The 18720-nt window shown below is 37.4% G+C and overlaps 1 protein-coding gene across 1 annotated transcript; it reads left to right on the forward strand.

The window, feature by feature from the left end:
• On the forward strand, positions 1–6109 carry CYP704A2 (cytochrome P450, family 704, subfamily A, polypeptide 2). The gene is made up of 6 exons (XM_008779167.6): positions 1–471; positions 558–773; positions 854–1138; positions 1246–1584; positions 1692–1892; positions 5732–6109. The coding sequence occupies exons 1-6, from the start codon at positions 130–132 to the stop codon at positions 5915–5917; spliced, it is 1569 nt and encodes a 522-aa protein (XP_008777389.5). The 5' UTR covers positions 1–129; the 3' UTR covers positions 5918–6109.
• The last annotated feature ends 12611 nt before the right edge of the window (positions 6110–18720 follow it).

The following is an 18720-nucleotide window of genomic DNA, read 5'->3' on the forward strand; positions in this document are numbered from 1 at the left end:
GTTGATGTCATGCAGTTAAGAAGGTCAGGCATGAAGGCGTCATAGATCTTCTTGTTGTTTCTGAGCATTCTAATAGATATATAGATCAGCAAATGACTTTCTGCCGAATCCTTCACCATAGCCCCGCCCATGGCTTCTCAACTCTTAGACTTTGCTGCAACACTTGGCATCATCACCTTCTGTTTTCTCTCTGTAACCTTTGCAGCGATAATTCTCTATGTTGTGGCTTCAATCATTTCCTTTTCCATCTTCTATATCAAGGAGTCAATCCAGAAGGCTGACAGACCCCCCATCGCGGGCACCGTCTTCCATCAGCTCATCTACTTCAACACGCTTTTCGATTTCCAAACCAATATTGCCCGCAGGCACCAAACCTTTCGGCTGATCATGCCTTCCAACAGCGAGATCTGTACTGCTGATCCTGCTAACGTCGAGCACATTCTCAAGTCCAACTTCTCCAAATACAGCAAGGTGCTTGCATCTCATATTGCCTCTGATTCCAGTCCTCTTTCTTGATTGCTTAATATTCTTCTGCATAATTTATGCTATATTGACAGGGTCAGTACAATTATGGCATAACGAAGGATCTCTTTGGCGATGGAATCTTTGCAGTGGATGGGGAGAAGTGGCGCCACCAAAGAAAGCTTGCAAGCTATGAGTTCTCAAACAAAGTTCTTCGAGACTTTAGTAGTGTTGTGTTCCAACAAAATGCGGCGAAGCTAGTGGGAAAGATCTCGGATGGTGTGAACACTGCAACCGTGATAGATGTACAGGTTTGATCAATGTGATTAAGATAATATAAAGGTGGCCATGTATGTTTCAGGATAATTGATCCTGTGGGTTTTCATTGCAGGATCTTCTGATGAAATCGACTCTGGATTCGATCTTCAAAGTGGGTTTTGGTGTCGAGCTAGACACTCTCTCAGGCTCCAATGAGTTTGGGGTTCGCTTCAGCAAGGCTTTTGATGACTCCAACTCCATTGTGTTCTGGCGATATGTTGATATATTCTGGGACATCAAGAGGCTTCTGAACATTGGATTGGAGGCTCAGCTCAAGAGGAACCTCAAAGTGATTGATGACTTTGTGTACCAGCTGATTCACCGGAAGAGGGAGCAGATGAAAAGCAGGCGAGAAGATGTAAGCATGTTCCTATTGTTCTCTTAGAAAACAAATACACCTTCTTGAACTTTATGGGGAATACTGAATTATGCTTGCTATCTTTTTTACCTTGGATGCATGTATAGAAAAGCAAAGAAGATATATTATCAAGATTTATATTGGCAAGTGAGAAGGATCCAGAGAACATGACTGATCGATACCTGAGGGACATAATCCTCAATTTCCTAGTGGCAGGGAAAGACACCTCAGCAAACACCCTCTCATGGTTCTTCTTTATGCTGTGCAAGCATCCTCTGGTACAGGAGAAGATTGCCATTGAAATCAGAGAGGTTACAAGATTTGAAGGTGGTAGAACTGACATCATGGAATTCTCAGCCAGCCTGAGCGAAGAAGTCATTGACAGGATGCATTATCTCCATGCTGCACTCACTGAGACTTTGCGGCTTTATCCTGCTGTCCCAATGGTATGACCCACTGATGAAAACCTAGTTGTTTTGAGGAGCCTTTGTTGGTTCATAGTTTATAATTCAGTGCAATAATATGGTCTGGTCTTCTACTGCTTTTGTAACAGGATGGGAAGACTTCAGATGAGGATGATGTCCTCCCAGATGGTTTCAAAGTGAAGAAAGGAGATGGTGTAAACTATCTCATGTATGCTATGGGAAGGATGACTTATCTCTGGGGTGAAGATGCTGAGGAATTTCGGCCTGAGCGCTGGCTTGAGAATGGAGTTTTCAGGCCTGAGAGTCCATTTAAATTCGTCGCCTTCAATGTAAGCTGCATGCTTCATATTCTTTTAATTTTAAAGAATCTCTTGTATATTTAGCCATGGACTACTTAGTAGAATACCTTTTCTAAATCACAGGAGAGAGAGCGAGAGGAACTTGTTAGGATTCCCTGAAGGCATTAGAATGGGAGAAATTATTGTTTTAATTTTTTATGTGAAAACTAAAGGAGAGCAAGTTTGTTCCAAACAATGGATTCCACTGCTTTGCCAACTTTCACCTCTTAGGAGAGAGAAGGGGAAGAGGGTTCAACATTGAGACTTTAGAAAAAGAAAAGATAACCACTACTTTAGAAAAGGAAAAGATAACCACTAACAAATTAAAGTTCAAACACCAAGTAGGAAGTTTGGTATGTCCACAGTGAATGAAGGATTTCTGATTCAGTATGTGGAAAATTTCTCATTTTTTCATGTTCTTTAAGAGACAAAGGAGAAAGTCCAATTCTCTTATAAAAGTTGGGCTACTTGGCAATGTTCATTGCAGTTATGCACAGGGTCTAGATGTATACGGGACTTTAGAAGAGAGAAATGAGAAGCTTGTGGGTCTCCTAGTTCTTGTATAATGCTTTCCATGAGAATGGAGAAGAGAGTCATTAACTATATATTTTAGAGGGAGAATTGCCAACAAAAAGTCTTAATCACCCAGTTGGAAGGTGTCATGTGGCCTAGTATAAAAGAAGTGTAGTAGTGTAGAGATCGTTTGATCTCAGAAAATGGAAAATCTCTCACTTTTCCTGTGAGATAAAAGGAATGGAATTTGTCAGCTTTTAGAGGAAGTATGGTTTGCTTAGTAAATGTTTAGTTATAGAACAAGTTTGCCCTCATGTGCAGTTATGCATGAAAGCACCAACCAATTATGTGATCAGGTAGGGGCTTGGAAAAGCCAGTCTAACCTTCCCCTTGGACACAGTGGTTGAAAGGGCTATGCAGCTCATTTTGCATGCAGGTATTATTAGTAATAATACCATATCTGATGTTAGCATCTCTGTTACGCAAAAAAGAAATCTGAAGTAGATGACATCTGCACATATAGGCGCATATATCTGATGTTAGAAGAAAATGACTGTATTTTTGTGGAATGCTATAGTTGAAGCCCAGTGGTGTATTTTATAGATAGGAAATGAATAATCAGAAAACCCTAATGCTCATCTACTTTATAAAACTTACTTCTTAGGTAGTATGAATTGCCATTCTCCCAAAAACAGGTTTATGGAAAGTAATCGAACGATATTTTCATACATGTCCATCATTCTCTTTTATATTATCAAGTATTTCATAACAGGTTTAGTGAAAAGCAATTAAGTGATGTTCTCAAAAAACTAAAATTCAAATGATTCATCTCATATAGAACAATTTGATGTTTGAGGGATGTCTGGTCAAGAAATTCCTTGACTCTTAATTCAAGAGTATTTCTATAAATTAATAGCCAAGAAATCATCGAACCTATCAAATGTCATTGGAAGTACTCTAGTATAGAGATTTCTTTTTTTGTTTTTGATCTGGTTATAGGGCATTTTCTTCATTGAAAACGGAGTAAGCCGACCGCTGAGGGTGAATATATACCCATCAAGAATTTTGGATCATGCTAATTTGCTTTGTTTTGCATCAAGTTGGATTCGATGAAGAGCAAGATTTGCCGTCTCAATACCGGATCCCATACTGGTGCCACACTAGTATAGTGTCGGTACAGTACGGTACAATATTTTTTTTGGTATACCGACTATTGGTATGCCACCCTTACTGGATACCGGTACCAAACCGATACGGTACAGTACGCCCTATACTGCTATGTTCGGGCCAGTATGGTGTACCATGATGAGGAGTTTATCTCGATATCAGTATATCGATATGGATGAGGAAAAAAATCAAATTCCTTTCTTTACTCCCTCAATAGTTAAAAGATTTATGCAGGCTTGCAAAAGGATGCAGAAATAATAGATGTTGTTTATAGATGCAACACAAAGTAGGTTAAGATGTTTAAAATAGTTTTAGCAGTTTCAAGTATTTAAATTCCATAAGCATAAAAGATTCTCCAAAGATGAATCTTAGAGGAGCCTCTTCATAAGATAATTAAAGGCACATGATTTACAAACCTGTAAATTTACTTTAGAGAGCAAAACTTGTTGATACACTTTTAGATGACTCTTCTCCAAAGAAAAAAAGGAAGAAAGAGGACATACACTTCAGCTCACAAACGAAATATCTCTAGCTCAACTTACGAGACTAAAGAAACTATAGATACCTAAAACTTTATCAAATAACTGCAAGGAAAAAAGAATTATAAAACCAACAAAGATATGATCACAAACAAGTGTCCAAGGAATATGAGCTAGTTATAGAAAGAGTGATAAATACGAATAGCCCATGATGTTTTGAAGTCAGGTTACCATATGTAAATTCCTAGATTCATCTGGCAGGCATTATTGGTTAAATTAGAGGCCATACATATGATGTCATGATGGTTTTGTCAGGTAGAAGATGTTGAAACTAATACCTTTGACATGAATCGAGAGCATTTTATGCATGCATAGCAATTCGATAAGCAAACAGTGTTTTTATATGGAGATCCAACATGAAAGTTGAAATTATATGCAGTGGAGGTGAAGAAGAGATGAATGATGCTTTAAACTTTATTATCCATTGATGTAGTATATTCTAGTTGAAGTTGCATATGATGCATCTAGACCTCTATGCACTCATGACAATATTTCCCATGAATGTGACTTAATTCATGTAAGATTAGTAGAAACACAAATTAATTTTTACTATATTATCCCTAATATGGTCCTTACATCTCTGGAAATGGTGAGCAATGTTAGCATACCAGCTCAAGAGTTAGCCCAAGAAGTAAAACAACTAACAGGCAACCAATATTTTGTTAGACAGATATTAAGTATAGTCTAGAGCAGTCAAATCACCTAATGGTCGAATTAGATGTCACAAGGGAAAGATAGTTATTAATTGGAAGCTATATTTTGATACTACATAACAGAAATTGCTGGTGATGTAATAGCTTGATTTTTTTTTTTTTCTAAATCATGGTAATTTGTTTAAATCTTTTTATAAAAATTGTAACAACTAACACTGTTGCGGTTTCTGCAAAGGATGCAGTGGAATCTTCCAAGTCAATCGGATAATCTTTAAGGCTAACTAGGCTACCTGTAGACCAGATGCAAAACAATCTATCCTTGTTCAACCTAGTTTCACTTTCTGATTTGGTTTAGGCTTTGGAAAACTACCGTTTTAAAGAGAGAAAAATAATCGTGATACCAACTTGTTTAGATTTATATTTCTTTAATTTCCCTTATCTATTCTTTATACATCATAAGATTTGATATCTGTAGTCACTTACGGTTGGAAAAAGTGATACCATACATGAATATGATATTAATTGACAAATTTCATAAGGGGGAGAATAATGATGAAGGTGCCACCTTTCTGACCTGAAGTCAAAACTCTCAAAGTACAAGATCTAAGGAGAAAGGTGCCGAGTTGAACTGTTGGCTTGATAAATTAATTCATGTATGTTAGGCAATCAAAACTCAAGGACAAAAGGAAAGGTCCTTCAGCATGGAGATACAACATTTTGCTGCCCTATTTGTTTGTTACAACCATACCAAGGGAATTCTAGATATGCAGTTTAGTTTATAAATAATCAATTTAGATGGGCTTCCATTTACAAATTTTGATTGGATAATGCAGTAAGTTTATGGATGTAGCATGTCATGTACTTAAATCTAACTAAAAGGAATATGTATCTGGATCAATATTCTTGCTGGTGCCTGCTTGCATCTACATAATATGTGTTTGATGTCTATGCATGATAGGCGGGTCCTCGAATCTGCTTAGGGAAGGAATTTGCATACAGGCAGATGAAGATCTTGGCTGCTGCTCTCCTTCATTTCTTCAAATTCAAACTCGATGATGAGTCGAAGACTGCTGCATACAGAACCATGTTCACCCTTCATATGGACAAAGGCCTTCCTCTTCTTGTGCACCATAGACTGATTTGAGATCCAATCACCCAGTACTCTTTAATCTTACGCGAAATCTCTTGCACTCTTCTTTACTTAAGACTCTTATGTGCTAAATGGCTTGTAAATGGTCTCTGTTTTCTATATTATAAGTTTTAGGGCAACATATGGAACTACAAGTTGATGGGTTAACATTCCTCAGTTCAAGATTTTGATGCCATTTTTTGATAAGTGTTCTTGTATGAACTTTTGGCTAGTATATTCGAGTTTACTTCAGCAATATGTAGAAATTGATTTGTCCTCATAGAACATCACCTTTGTTATTTCCGTCCCTGGTAACCTCTCTTACTCATAGACTGCCTCCTGCACCTGCAAAAACTAGCTTGAACTTATTAGTTAGGGTTTTGTAAAAGCCATTCAGGTGCACAACTTTCTTTATCAACTGCTGTCTACTTTATAAGCAACGGTTACAATCACCACCCCTCTTTCCTCTGTCTCCCTGCTTTGCCGGCTGCAAACTGCATAACTTTATCTAATGGATAGTTGGGATTGATCCTAGTAATTCTATGAAAATATAAAAGCCTAACATAGAAACGTATGTACTCGAATTATTGTGTTCCAAAAACTTCTATCCAGTGGTGCCTGAAGCTACTAATAATTCCTTATTGGGTTGGTTTGTACTAAAAGCAGGTGATTGAGTACTAAGATGAGCATGAGTTTAATGAGGATGCGAGATAATTGAGTCTGAGTAGGATTATATGGGGCTTAGAAGTGGATACTACTTTCAGACATGAGATCTACTTAAATACTAATTGCAGCAGGAGCCCATGTAAAAAATGCATAGGTATAGGTGGTAGCTGAATTATATGGGGCTTAGAAGTGGATTCCACTTTCAGACGTGAGATCTACTTATATACTAATTGTAGCAGGAGCCCATATAAAAAATATATCTTCTTTCCTCCATCTTTTTTTTTTTAATTTATGTTTCCTATTCTTTTTTTCTTTGTTGTGTGTACAAATATTCTCTTTCTAGTTATCATGGCTATGAAGCCGCTGCAACGTTATCTTTAATTGTTATATTTTGGGGCAAAAAAACTCTCGAGGTTTTTTGTTCTAATAATCTCGAATTGGTCCTTTAAAGTATCTATCCCTAGCACAGTCTAAGTGTCTGTTTTGGCGCCTTACAGTGATTAATATTTTCTTTTAAAAATATGGTATATTGGTTGCAATACGAGAGGTTGTGATCCCACCAAATTTTAATGGGATTCTATGCATGTCACGTCCCGAACCCGGAGCAGCACAGATGCCGCATACCTGTATAGCGGACCATACAAGCATGCAAGGCTTACAAGTCATATCAAAACAATAATAATTTCTAAAAATTTATTTAATCAAAAACTTATCCAAATGGTTCTTACAATAATCCAAAGTGACATAAGTCAACATGTTCTAACTACGAACAAGACTCAAATAAAATGTTCTAACTAGACTGACTAATACTCCAACGACTAAAAGTATTTCTGCGAAGGCTAGCGCACTCCCCAAGTCTCGAGCAATCATGCATCCGGATCTGAAAAAAAAAAGAAAAAAAAACATAATAATGAGCTATATATACTAGCCCAGTAAATAATATAATATCCCAAAGTGAGGTCAAGGCATGCCAAATAATTTAGTTAAAAGCACAAAATACTGACTGAGAAATAAATCATTTCTCGAATAATGCACATTTCTTTTGAAATATACCATAGTTTTTACAAAAAATGCGAGAAACAAAACTTAGAAATCAGAAATCAAAAATCAAAAATCAGAAATCATGCTATGGCCACGTAACCCAGTGGCATGGGTCGTACAAAGTGCCTAAACTACTATTCATAGTCATTGATGGCAAGGTGTCCTAAAAACCACTATTTTAATCACCAGTCGCATGGTGTTGAAATCAGTTTCTTATGGATTACAAGTCGACAAGACCAACAAATAATCTTCATTGGCGGGGCTAGAACAGATCATAGCCGTGCAGAGAATGCATATTTATAAAATAGATTTTTATGATTTGCCTAGTCATATTTTTCAGATTTTATAACATACCACATAACATATTTTAAACTAATCATAACATGAATATGCATGACTTGTTTAACTAAATATAAAATAGATATCATAATTAAATTTAATCAACTAATTAATATTTTACCAAAAATTTGAAAAATACACTTTGAAGCATTAGGTTACTTACCTCTTATTACTTCAAAAATTTTACTTTAGTTAGATGGTTCAGGTACACCTACTTTAATATAATTAACACATTATAAATTTCATCATCATTCTACAAGTTGAGCGAAGTCAAAATTAAACACCACTGGAGAACAACCTTATGCCCCCAAATCAAGTCAGTCAGGTGATAGTGCCCGGCCGCCTAGGTTGGTCCGAGCGAGGAGAATTTAACTGGTCAGGAGTAAAGATCGGAAGTGGCTAAATCTAGTTGGAGTTAAAATAATGAGCCAGTCTATAGCTCGAGTACCGAGGTGGTTCAGGGTCTTCAAACTGAGTCAACTTGGATCCGAGTAACAAGAAAAGCAGAGCCTACACTAGGATCCTTGAGCTTGTCTAGAGAGAGAAAAAGAAAGAGGAGAGGGAATTTTAGCCCGGGTCTAATCAAGAGTTTGGGTTTGGTCTGTTGTAGCGATATAAATCTTCACTGCATCTGGCCCATGGGCCAAGATCAAAAATTATCAACTAAGAAGGAACTACATAATATATATATATATATATATATGAATTAATAAATAAAAAAATAAATAAAGGAACTAAGGATGAAAATTAAGAAGAGAGGAAGACAGGAAGGAAGAGAGGAAAGAAAGAGGAGAGGAAAGCAGAGGGCAGGCCAGGGAAGAGAGTCGGTGGCCAAGCTTGGTGGTCGACAGCTTGCCAACAACACTCGCGGTGGCTGACGGCTGCTATGGTGGCCGGTGAAAAGAGAAAAAGGTGAGGACATTCTCAATTTAGCCTGAAACAAAGAAAGGTAAAATAGCTTCATTCGGCAAAGAATCGAAGAGCAGAGGGAAGAGAGCTTACCCGCGGTCGACGGAGGTGTCAGATCTCAACCGAGGGCGACTCGATTCGGTGGCCAACGGTAGCGGAGCTCAAAGCGGGGCCATCCGTGGTCTAGAGGGAAGAAGGAGAGGCTTCAGCTATGACACTTGGTTGAGGCGACACCTTGGTCACCGGAGAAGAGGAAGGAGGAGGAGGAGAGGTGCTCGATAGAGCTCAGAGGTGGGTCGATTGTTCAGAGACAGAAAATTTATAGAAAAGGTTTCCGAAGAGATAAGCTCTAGGGGTGAGAGGATAAGCTTGGGGTCCTTGCTCTTCCACGATTCTCGCGGCGGATAGGCTTGATCGGAGTGGAGGCTAGGCTTATCCTTGCCTCCAACAGTGCCCGTGGTGGAGGAGGACTCTTCCTCCACGTGGTTGAACAAGGGTCTGCCCTATTCTGAATGGAAAGAGGGCCTTCGGGCTCTCTCTTGGCGCAGGCTGGGCCAACAGGCCGACATAGTGAGGCTGAGCCTCACATTCTCCTCTTCTTAAAAAAATTTCATCCTCGAAATTTAAACTTACCTTACCTTTCAAATTTTAGGGTTGCATAGTCTTGTTCTCAAGCATCTTACTTATCAAAGTGATTTGATTATTAAGTCTTATTATAAGAAAAGTTTGATATCTTAAGACTTGGTCCGTTTTGTCGATAGTCTAAATCAGATATTCTTTATTTCATGAAATTGAAATGAATGTCTTAATTCCAGTTAAGAATATCAAGTTTCATATCAAGATATCAACTGATGTAAATTTAGTTGATCTATCATAAGATTATAGGCTACTGAAATTTAAGAATATTTAAACATAAAATATCCTTTAAGATTGATAATTATACTTGAATTCTTTCAAAAGCATAAGCTACAAATCTAAAAAGAATGTCCATACTAAAATATTTCAGATTCGAGATCAATTAATGCAGGAATCAACATTCCACTAGTTGTAGACTTCAAATGTTAAAAATTTTCTTTGCATAGTTGATAGGAGAATCCAAATCATTCAAGATAAGAAACACTATCCTTTGACAACGAAATTATCCTTTAACAAGGTCAACCATCAAGACTTTTCCAAATCAAAGATATACTACTTCTGACCAACCCAAGAATTATTCAACCACCGCTACTCGTGAAGCTAAATTCATTATCCTTAGGGATTCAAAAATTTATACGCTTATCATAACAATCAATAGTAGCAAAATGTGATGCTAACTAGTCCATACCCAAAAATTATGTCAAAATTATGAATATCTACGACTGTCAAATAAGTAGTCAATTCTCTACCTACTATCTGAACTGAACAAAACTTGCAAATCTAATTAGTAATCACCCTAACCCCGGTAGGAGATCTAACATATAAATCAAACTCTAATAGTACACAAGGTAGGTTATGCTTTGGCACACAAACGAATGTGTAGCACCATAATCAAATAACACATGAGCATGAACAGATAAAATCAAAAATGTACATGATACCACGATGTTGGATGCTTGAGCATCCTGTAGAGTCAATGCATAAACACACCCTGAGTGCGCGGTCCCCCCTTCTAATGCTTGGGAGAATAAGGCTAAGCCAACGGAGCCAGAGCAAGAGAAACTTGCACTTGTTGGGTCTTAGTAGCTTGAGGCCTCTGAACTGGTTGAGAGCCTTGTTGATTATGAGGGCACTCCACTATCTTATGACCCTGCTGGCCACATCTGAAACAAGCACCGGATAACCGCCTATAATTCTCAGTGTTATGAATACCACCACATGCTTCACACTTCAGTTTGTCTTGTTGAGTAATCTTCCCATAAGATTCTTGCTTTCCTGAATGCCAAGATTTGTCACGAGATTTTGCAGGCCCGCTAGAATCATGTTCACCATGAGTATCAAAATATCTGCTTCTCTTCTTTTGCTTTCCACCTTTAGTATCTTGAGTTTCTTTCCAAATAACTTCTATATTCTTGGCCCTATCTACCAAGTCATCATAGTTTGTTGAATGCACTGTGGCCAAACCCCGTCGGAAGTGAGGCTTCAATCCTTCTTCAAATCTTTTCATCCTAGACTCTACATCCATGATGAGGGTTGGAGCAAATCGGGATAGTCTATCAAACTCGGCCTCATATTCATCCACAGTTATATCTCCTGAAGACAGATTAAGAAATTTCCTCTCTAGCTCCCTCAGTCAACTAGAAGGAAAATACTTGAAGTAGAAGCTGTGCAAAACCTCTGTCAGGTAATTAGCTCATGCTTGGTGAATTTCGGAGGCCACATTCTGGTACCTAGGACTTTGAGATGTCTTGGTCGCTTGGTTAGTAGGGACTCTACCCTGAGAGCCCCCAACTACCTCTTTTAGACCACGGACACGTCGAGGCGGCAATCTAATTTAGTGAAACAAACCTATCCCGAATATCATTCAAATAAAATAACACTAAGTTATTAACAAAAGCAATTAACATTGTCCTCTTGTCTAGTTCCTACCCATCTCTCAGCCTTTCCGACGAATCCTAAAACCTAGGCTTTGATACCACTATTTCAATCATGATCCCTAGTAATCTTAAACCTAAGCTCTGATACCTCTAAATTTGTCACGCCCGAACCTGGAGCAGCACAGACGTTGCATACATATATAGCGGACCATACAAGCATGCAAGGCTACAAATCATATCAAAACAATAATAATTCCTAAAAATTTATATAATCAAAAACTTATCCAAATGGTTCTTACAATAGTTCTAAAGTGACGTAAGTCAACATGTGCTTACTACTAACATGACTTAAATAAAATGTTCTAAACTAGACTGACTAATAATCTAATGACTGAAAGTATCTCTGCAAAAACTAGCGCACTGCCTAAGTCCCGAGCAATCATACATCTGGATCTAAAAAAAGATAAAACATAATAATAAGCTACACTAGCGCAGTAAGCAACATAATACCCCAAAGTGGGGTCAAAGCATGCCAAATAATTTAGTTAAAAGCACAAAATACTAAATGAAAAATGAATCATTTCTCGAATAATGCATATTTTTTTTGAAATATACTATAGTTTTCACAAAAAATGTCAGAAATAGAGCTCAAAAATCATATATCAGAAATCAGGATATGGCCACATAACCCCATGGCATAGGTCTTACAAAGTGCCAAAAATCACTATTCTTAATCACCGATGGCACGGTGTCCCAAAAACCACTATTTTAATCACCGGTTGCACAGTGTTGAAACTAATTTCTTACGGATTACAAGTCGACAAGGCCAATAAATAATTTTCATTGGCGAGGCTAGAACAGATCATAGCCATGCAAAGAATGCATATTTATAAAATAGATTTTTCATAATTTTTTTAGTCACATTTTCTAGATTTTATAACATACCACATAATATATTTTAAACTAATCATAACATGAACATGCCTGACCCGTTTAACTAAATATAAAATAGATATCATAATTAAATTTAATCAACAAATTATTATTTTACCAAAAATTTGAAAAACTTGCTTTGAAGCATTAGATTACCTACCTCTTATCATTTCAAAATTTCGACTTCAGTTAAACGGGTCAGATACACTTGTTTTAATACAATTAACACATCATAAATTCCATCATCATTTCAGAACTCAAGTGAAGTCAAAATTAAGCACCATTGGAGAACAGCCTCATGCCCCCAAATCAAGTCGATCAGGTGACAGTGCCCGACGCTTAGGTCGGTCCGAGCGAAGAGAATTTAACTAGTCAGGGCTGAAGATCGAAAGTGGCCAAATCTAGCTGGGGCTGAAGTAATAGGCCGGTCTACCGTCCGGGTACCGAGGTATTTTAGGATCTTCAAACTAGGTCAACTTGGATTCGAGTAACAAAAAAAGTAGAACCTACACTAGGATTTTTGAGTCTATCTAGAGAGAGAAAGAGAAAGAGGAGAGAGAATCTCAGGCCGGGTCTAATCAGGGGTTTGGGTTTAGTCCATCATAGCAATATAAATCTTCACTGCATCTGGCCCATGGGCCAAGTAGAGAAATTATCAATAAAGAAGGAACTACATCATATATATATAGGAATTAATAAATAAAAAAATAAAGAGAGTTGGCGGCCAGGCCTGGTGGTCGATGACTTGCCAACGACACCCGCGATGGTCGACGGCTACTATAGTGGCCGATGAAAAGAGAAAAAGGCGAGGACGTTCTCAGTTTAACCCAAAATAGAGGAAAGGAAAATAGCTTCATTTGGCTAAAAATTGAACAGCAGAAGAAAAGGAGCTTACCGATGGTCGATGGAGGTGGCAGATCTCAACTGAGGGCCACTCGATCCGATGGCTAGCGGCAGTGGAGCTCGGAACAGGGTCGTCAGTGGTCTAGAGGGATGAAGAAGAGGCTTCGGCAACGACGCTTGGCCGAGGCGACACCTCGATCACCGGAGAATAGGAAGGAGAAGGAGGAGAGGTGCTCGATGGAGCTGAGAGGCGGGTCGATCATTGAGAGACGGGAGATTTATAGGGAAGATTTTCGAAGAGATAAGCTCTAGGGGTGAGGGGATAAGCTTGGGGTTCTTGCTCCACCGCGAGGCTTGATTGGAGTGGAGTTTAGGCTTATCCTAGCCTCCGGCAGCGCTCGTGGTGGAGGAGGACTCTTCCTCCTCCTCCGCATTATTAAACAAGGGTCTACCTTGTTCTGAATAGGAAGAGGGCCTTCAGGCCCTCTCTTGGCATCGGGTCGGGCCAACGGACCAGCTCAATGAGGCTAGACCTCACATTCTTCCCTTCTTAAAAAAACTTCGTTCTCGAAATTTAAACTTATCTTAGCTTTCAAATTTTAGGATTACAAGTCTTGTTCTCAAGCATCTTACTGATCAAAGTGATTTCATTATTAAGTCTTATTGTAAGAAAAGTTTGATATCCTAAGACTTGGTCCTTTTTGTCGATAGTCTAAATCAGATATCCTTTATCTCATGAAATTGAAATGAATGTCTTAATTCCAGTTAAGAATACCAAGTTTCATTTTATTTTATTGATCTATCACAAGATTATAGGTCGACCAGGTTGAAGTTCAACGTAATGAAATAAACTAGAGTTTCAAATATTTCAGAGTTTTTCAGTCTATGTGGAGATATCTCCAACTCATATTTAGTAAGATGGAAACTGATGTTAATTTTATTGATCTATCACAAGATTATAGGTCGACCAGGTTGAAGTTCAACGTAATGAAATAAACTAGAGTTTCAAATATTTCAGAGTTTTTCAGTCTATGTGGAGATATCTCCAACTCATATTTAGTAAGATGGAATAAACTTTGAAAATAAGCCTCAGAATATATAAGTAAACATCATCATGCATTCATAAATGAGCAAAGGAAAATAAAAGCAATTAAAGAAAATCATAGCTATCACAGAGGTACTTGTCCACCCTAAGACATGAAAAACACATACTCTTAATATGCACCCACCGCATAACAATCAGCTTGGTGGCAATCCTACCAAGAACACTAAGAGGTATGTCCTCTTTTCCCTTTGTCATCAACATATCATGAAACAGTTTTATGAACATGGTGACATGAGCGAACTTCTGACTTAAGCATCGTGTTGCAGCTCCTTCATTCTTTTCGATGCATGCCTAATTCAGCTTAATATCTGTAAATATGGTTGAAAAGGGTTCATCTAGCACTTCTATAATAATTGAATGGATGTTTAGAATGAAGTTAAAGCTCAAGCACATCAGTAATAAATGAGGAAAGGTTTCAGCTTCCAAAGACTCAAAAGAAACAACCATTTAGGATAATAGAAAGACAGGCAGATATCCAGAATTATTATCTGAGACTGCGGATCTACTGGACTACTATTTATGAAGGAAGAACTAGGGTGATATCTTTGTCATGAACAAAATTAAGCTTCCAAATTCTACATTTATTGAATGGCTTGATAAGTTCCATCTGCGACATCCAAATTCCACCATTTTTAATTTGACAACCCTTAGCCACAATCCTACTATCCCCTCAATAAAAGGATTTAAAAATTTAAAAAAAACAACAACAGTATCCATGTTGTTATCACTACATTCCAAACACAGATTTGGGGCTCACTTGCATTGTTAAATGTAAATAGTTGATATTGATGCAATGTAAACCAAATTCAGATATCTCAGTGCAAAAACTAGCAGGGCACATGCATCCAGGTAAAGATCACTCTCCATGCATATTCATTTTCTTGTACAGCATGTTTGGGTACCTCTAGATACCATTGTATTAGCCAACCAGAATAATTTTCAACTATGATTTATATATCCCCATGGGGACTAAATGGGGGAAGGAATGGTAAAGAGGGAATGCCCAAGTACAACAAAAAAAACTACCCGGCCTCTGAATTTTTTTCTCTCTGTTAGGAACCATCCTCCTTTTGCTTCCAAGAGAGAGTTTTTGTAATCTTTGATACAAGATTTTCGAGATGGAAAAAAGAAGCAAAAGTTAAAATCTGAAGAAATTGCATTTTTACAATGCAAATTTTAGGCATAAACATTAGGTTTTCTGTGGGAGGTACTCGAGGTAAGTCTTTGTTGCTAGTTCCTCTCTTCTTCTCCTTTTGGTTGTTAGGGCACCATTTTCACCTTGAATCCGGCCGGCCAGTCGCCGAATTGATGAGAAGCAGAGTCTCCCCTGTTTTGGTGCTTCTTTCTTCCATTTTGGTCGGGCGTCGCTGGGCATGGCACACTGCCATCACCGCCATGGGCTGTTGACCACTAGGGGTCGTTGACTGCTAGGGGTCGTTGACCATGAGCGGCTGCTGCCACCGAGCACCTTCCACCGTTCAAGAGGAAGAAGAGAGAGAGCCTTATGGTTCTCTCCTCTTGTTTTCTCTCCCTCTAAAGCCAATGGATAGTTAAAATTTTGTATTTGGATATTTAAATTATTTGAATTATGATGGAATTAGTAGTTGGATCCTTTTGGCAATAATCTGTTGATTTAAAATTATAGATTTATTAGATATTATTCATTTAGGCCTAGCATGAACTTTAGGGCATCGCTCTAGGGTTCATACGCGGGGTGAGACATAAGTCTCTAGCTTGATCCAAGAAAATTTTTGGTTAACGGTACTTAAAGGGTAGTCTTAGATTACTATGTGATGGTGGACTCTTTTAGTGGACTTATACAGGGTCTTAGGTTGCTGGATACCTCAGATAATTTTTAATATTAATTTGATTCTATAGGAGAATAATCTTTTGGATAAAAGGACGTTAAGTAGGGTTCTGCGCACCCCGGTTCATAGATCGCGGTGTGGACAGGTGATTAGTCTATCTGGACTGTCTGCAAAGAGGTAAGAATCCTTATATACTCGCCTACATAATTATAGATATTTTGTACACTTACGTATGATATGTGAATGATTAAGATAAGTAAGATGCAAAAATTCTTTTATAATAGTTTTAGTATTAAACCAAGTTTTAATCATGTATGCTTGTAATTGATAGTATAATGGATGCATATATGAGTATAATTTATACTTGCAAAATTGAACTAATAGATGTGGTGCTTTAGAGTAACTATGTTATATTGATTGCTCCGTCACAGGATGGAAATGTGACACTTATCAATTGCCCCGTCACAGGCGAAAAATGTGACCATGGTTAGTCTAAAGCCGAAAATTAAAAAAAATGATGTGTGGATGTGAACTGGATTGAATGAATAAGGACTCTAGGCTGATCTCGTTATCATCGATTGCCCGATCATAGGCTGAAAATATAACACTATTGATTTCTCCGTTACGGGCAAAAAATGTGACACCTATTGATTGCCCCATCACGGGCGAAAAACATGGCCGGGATTTGGCTCAAACTCAAAAAGATAAAAAATCCTAGATCCAGATCGGGTTTAAAAGGAATGGAACAAAAAATTGCTTGAAAATACTATTGAAGATTTATGAGATATCGTATGATATATTACTCTTGAGTAGTTGGATTTCTATTTGATGTACATATATATACTATTTATTCGAGTATTATTGATAGCTGGTTTGTGATTTCATGATGTGTATAACGATTTCTTGCTATTTACAAACTTATATTATTGTGTTAGGATAGATGTATGGGGATTCTTTCTGGGCCTTAAAACTCATATATCTTGTTGCATATTTTTTCTCAGAGTCACAGGATGCGTAGATTTTGGATGGGTTGATGTAAAATTTGAACAACAGCCATTAGCTATAGTTAGCTAGTTTAATTTCTGATGCCAATAGATAGTTAAAATTTTATATTTGAATATTTGAATTATTTGAATTATGATGGAATTAGTAGTTGGATCCTTTTGGCTATAATTTGTTGATTTAAATTTATGGAATTCATTGGAAAATTGTTCATTTAGTCCCTGCATGAACTTTTGGGCATCTTTTTAGGGTTTATGCTACCGTGTCATGTGGTCGACCTAGATGACGGGTTTGGGGCGTGACATGTCTAAGAGGAAGAAAGTGGAAAACTTCAGAAACTTCAGCATGTAGAAATTCTATAGTGAAGTGGGTAGGAAACCTTGCAATGCAGAAATACAATTTATTTAAAGATTCTAATAGGTTCGACAATGTATAGATCCTGAACGATGATTTAAATAGTTTTTTTAGTCATGCTCCCTACTTGTTTGTTTGTTTTGTTCGCAAAATCTCTATTTCAGAAAGACAGAAGATTAGATAATGTTCAACAGGATAAGTCAACTTTGTCTCTCTCTTACCATCATCCATCATTTAATTTAGAGAGAATTAAATAGAGAAAGCAAAGAAGTGATTAAATATAATTATGTTATAATATATAATATAATATTTATATAAAATAGTAATGCAAAGAATATAAGTAACAGATTCTGCATTTTTCAATACATAAAAAATATAAGTAAATTATGTTTTTATCTAAATGTTCATTAAAGAATATTTATTAGAAAAATACAAATTTTTATACAAGTCTTTTATCCTCCCAAGAATAAGCCCTAGAGGCCTCTCGGATGCGAGAGGAAACTAATACTTACAACTGGCCCATGCTAATCTTATATATATATATATATACACACACACACAGTGTCACACACACTCTAGCAAAAGCCTCTGTCTGCCACTTCCATATTGCCAAGTTTACATATATCAAACAAATACAAGGAACCACTTGCTTCTCCCTCTAAAATACTATTTTCTGATACCACTTTATTCCCCACCAGGTATGCCGATCTCGGTGGCAGCCGTGCGTGTTACACCAATAGAGTGGTGCCGTGATGCATTTCTTAAACCATATACACCCACTTGGACAAGAGGTGTAACCTTTGGGCGGTAAACGAGCTTGCATCACAGGCGTGCAGCTGTTGGTGTTTCTAGATATATCATATAGTCATGTAGAAGATTTGAACCTTTTCAAAACAGTTAAAGGTACCTATTTCAAATATTGATTTTTGAATCATGCCAAATCCACTGACGGAAATTGGTTGCAGGGCAGAGATCTGTGCAATATTTTTGCTACTTCTTCTCTGTATAAGATATTTATTTTTTGACTACTTCAGCCTGATGCCCGCCACTCCGCCATGGATTTTTTTTTCTTTTTAACATCATATACAGACTAGTCACTTTCTTACTTAATTGATTTTATCCGGCAAAATGCGTGGAAGATAATATGTAACAATTCAGGACCTCATCCAGAATAGCTAGCTGGAAGATATTATTTGGATTTTTTGATATAAGCATTCAAGATCTACCTAGTGAATAATTAATATGGGACTAAATATATGTTGGTGCGGATCCTCACAAAATAAGGGAGAGAAAAAAAAATAGATT

This window comes from Phoenix dactylifera, chromosome 16 (genome assembly GCF_051530095.1).
Source record: "Phoenix dactylifera cultivar Ajwa chromosome 16, Ajwa_hap1_PhDact_Kaust_v1.1, whole genome shotgun sequence".
NCBI classification, from domain to species: domain Eukaryota; kingdom Viridiplantae; phylum Streptophyta; class Magnoliopsida; order Arecales; family Arecaceae; genus Phoenix; species Phoenix dactylifera.

What these genes read in the sequence shown, in the direction of transcription:
- CYP704A2 (XM_008779167.6), top strand. Translation starts at nt 130, where the DNA reads ATGGCTTCTCAACTCTTAGACTTTGCTGCAACACTTGGCATCATCACC. An exon ending in ACTTCTCCAAATACAGCAAG is followed by an intron (nt 472 to 557) that starts GTGCTTGCATCT and finishes CTATATTGACAG; the next exon opens with GGTCAGTACAATTATGGCAT. An exon ending in TTTATCCTGCTGTCCCAATG is followed by an intron (nt 1,585 to 1,691) that starts GTATGACCCACT and finishes CTTTTGTAACAG; the next exon opens with GATGGGAAGACTTCAGATGA.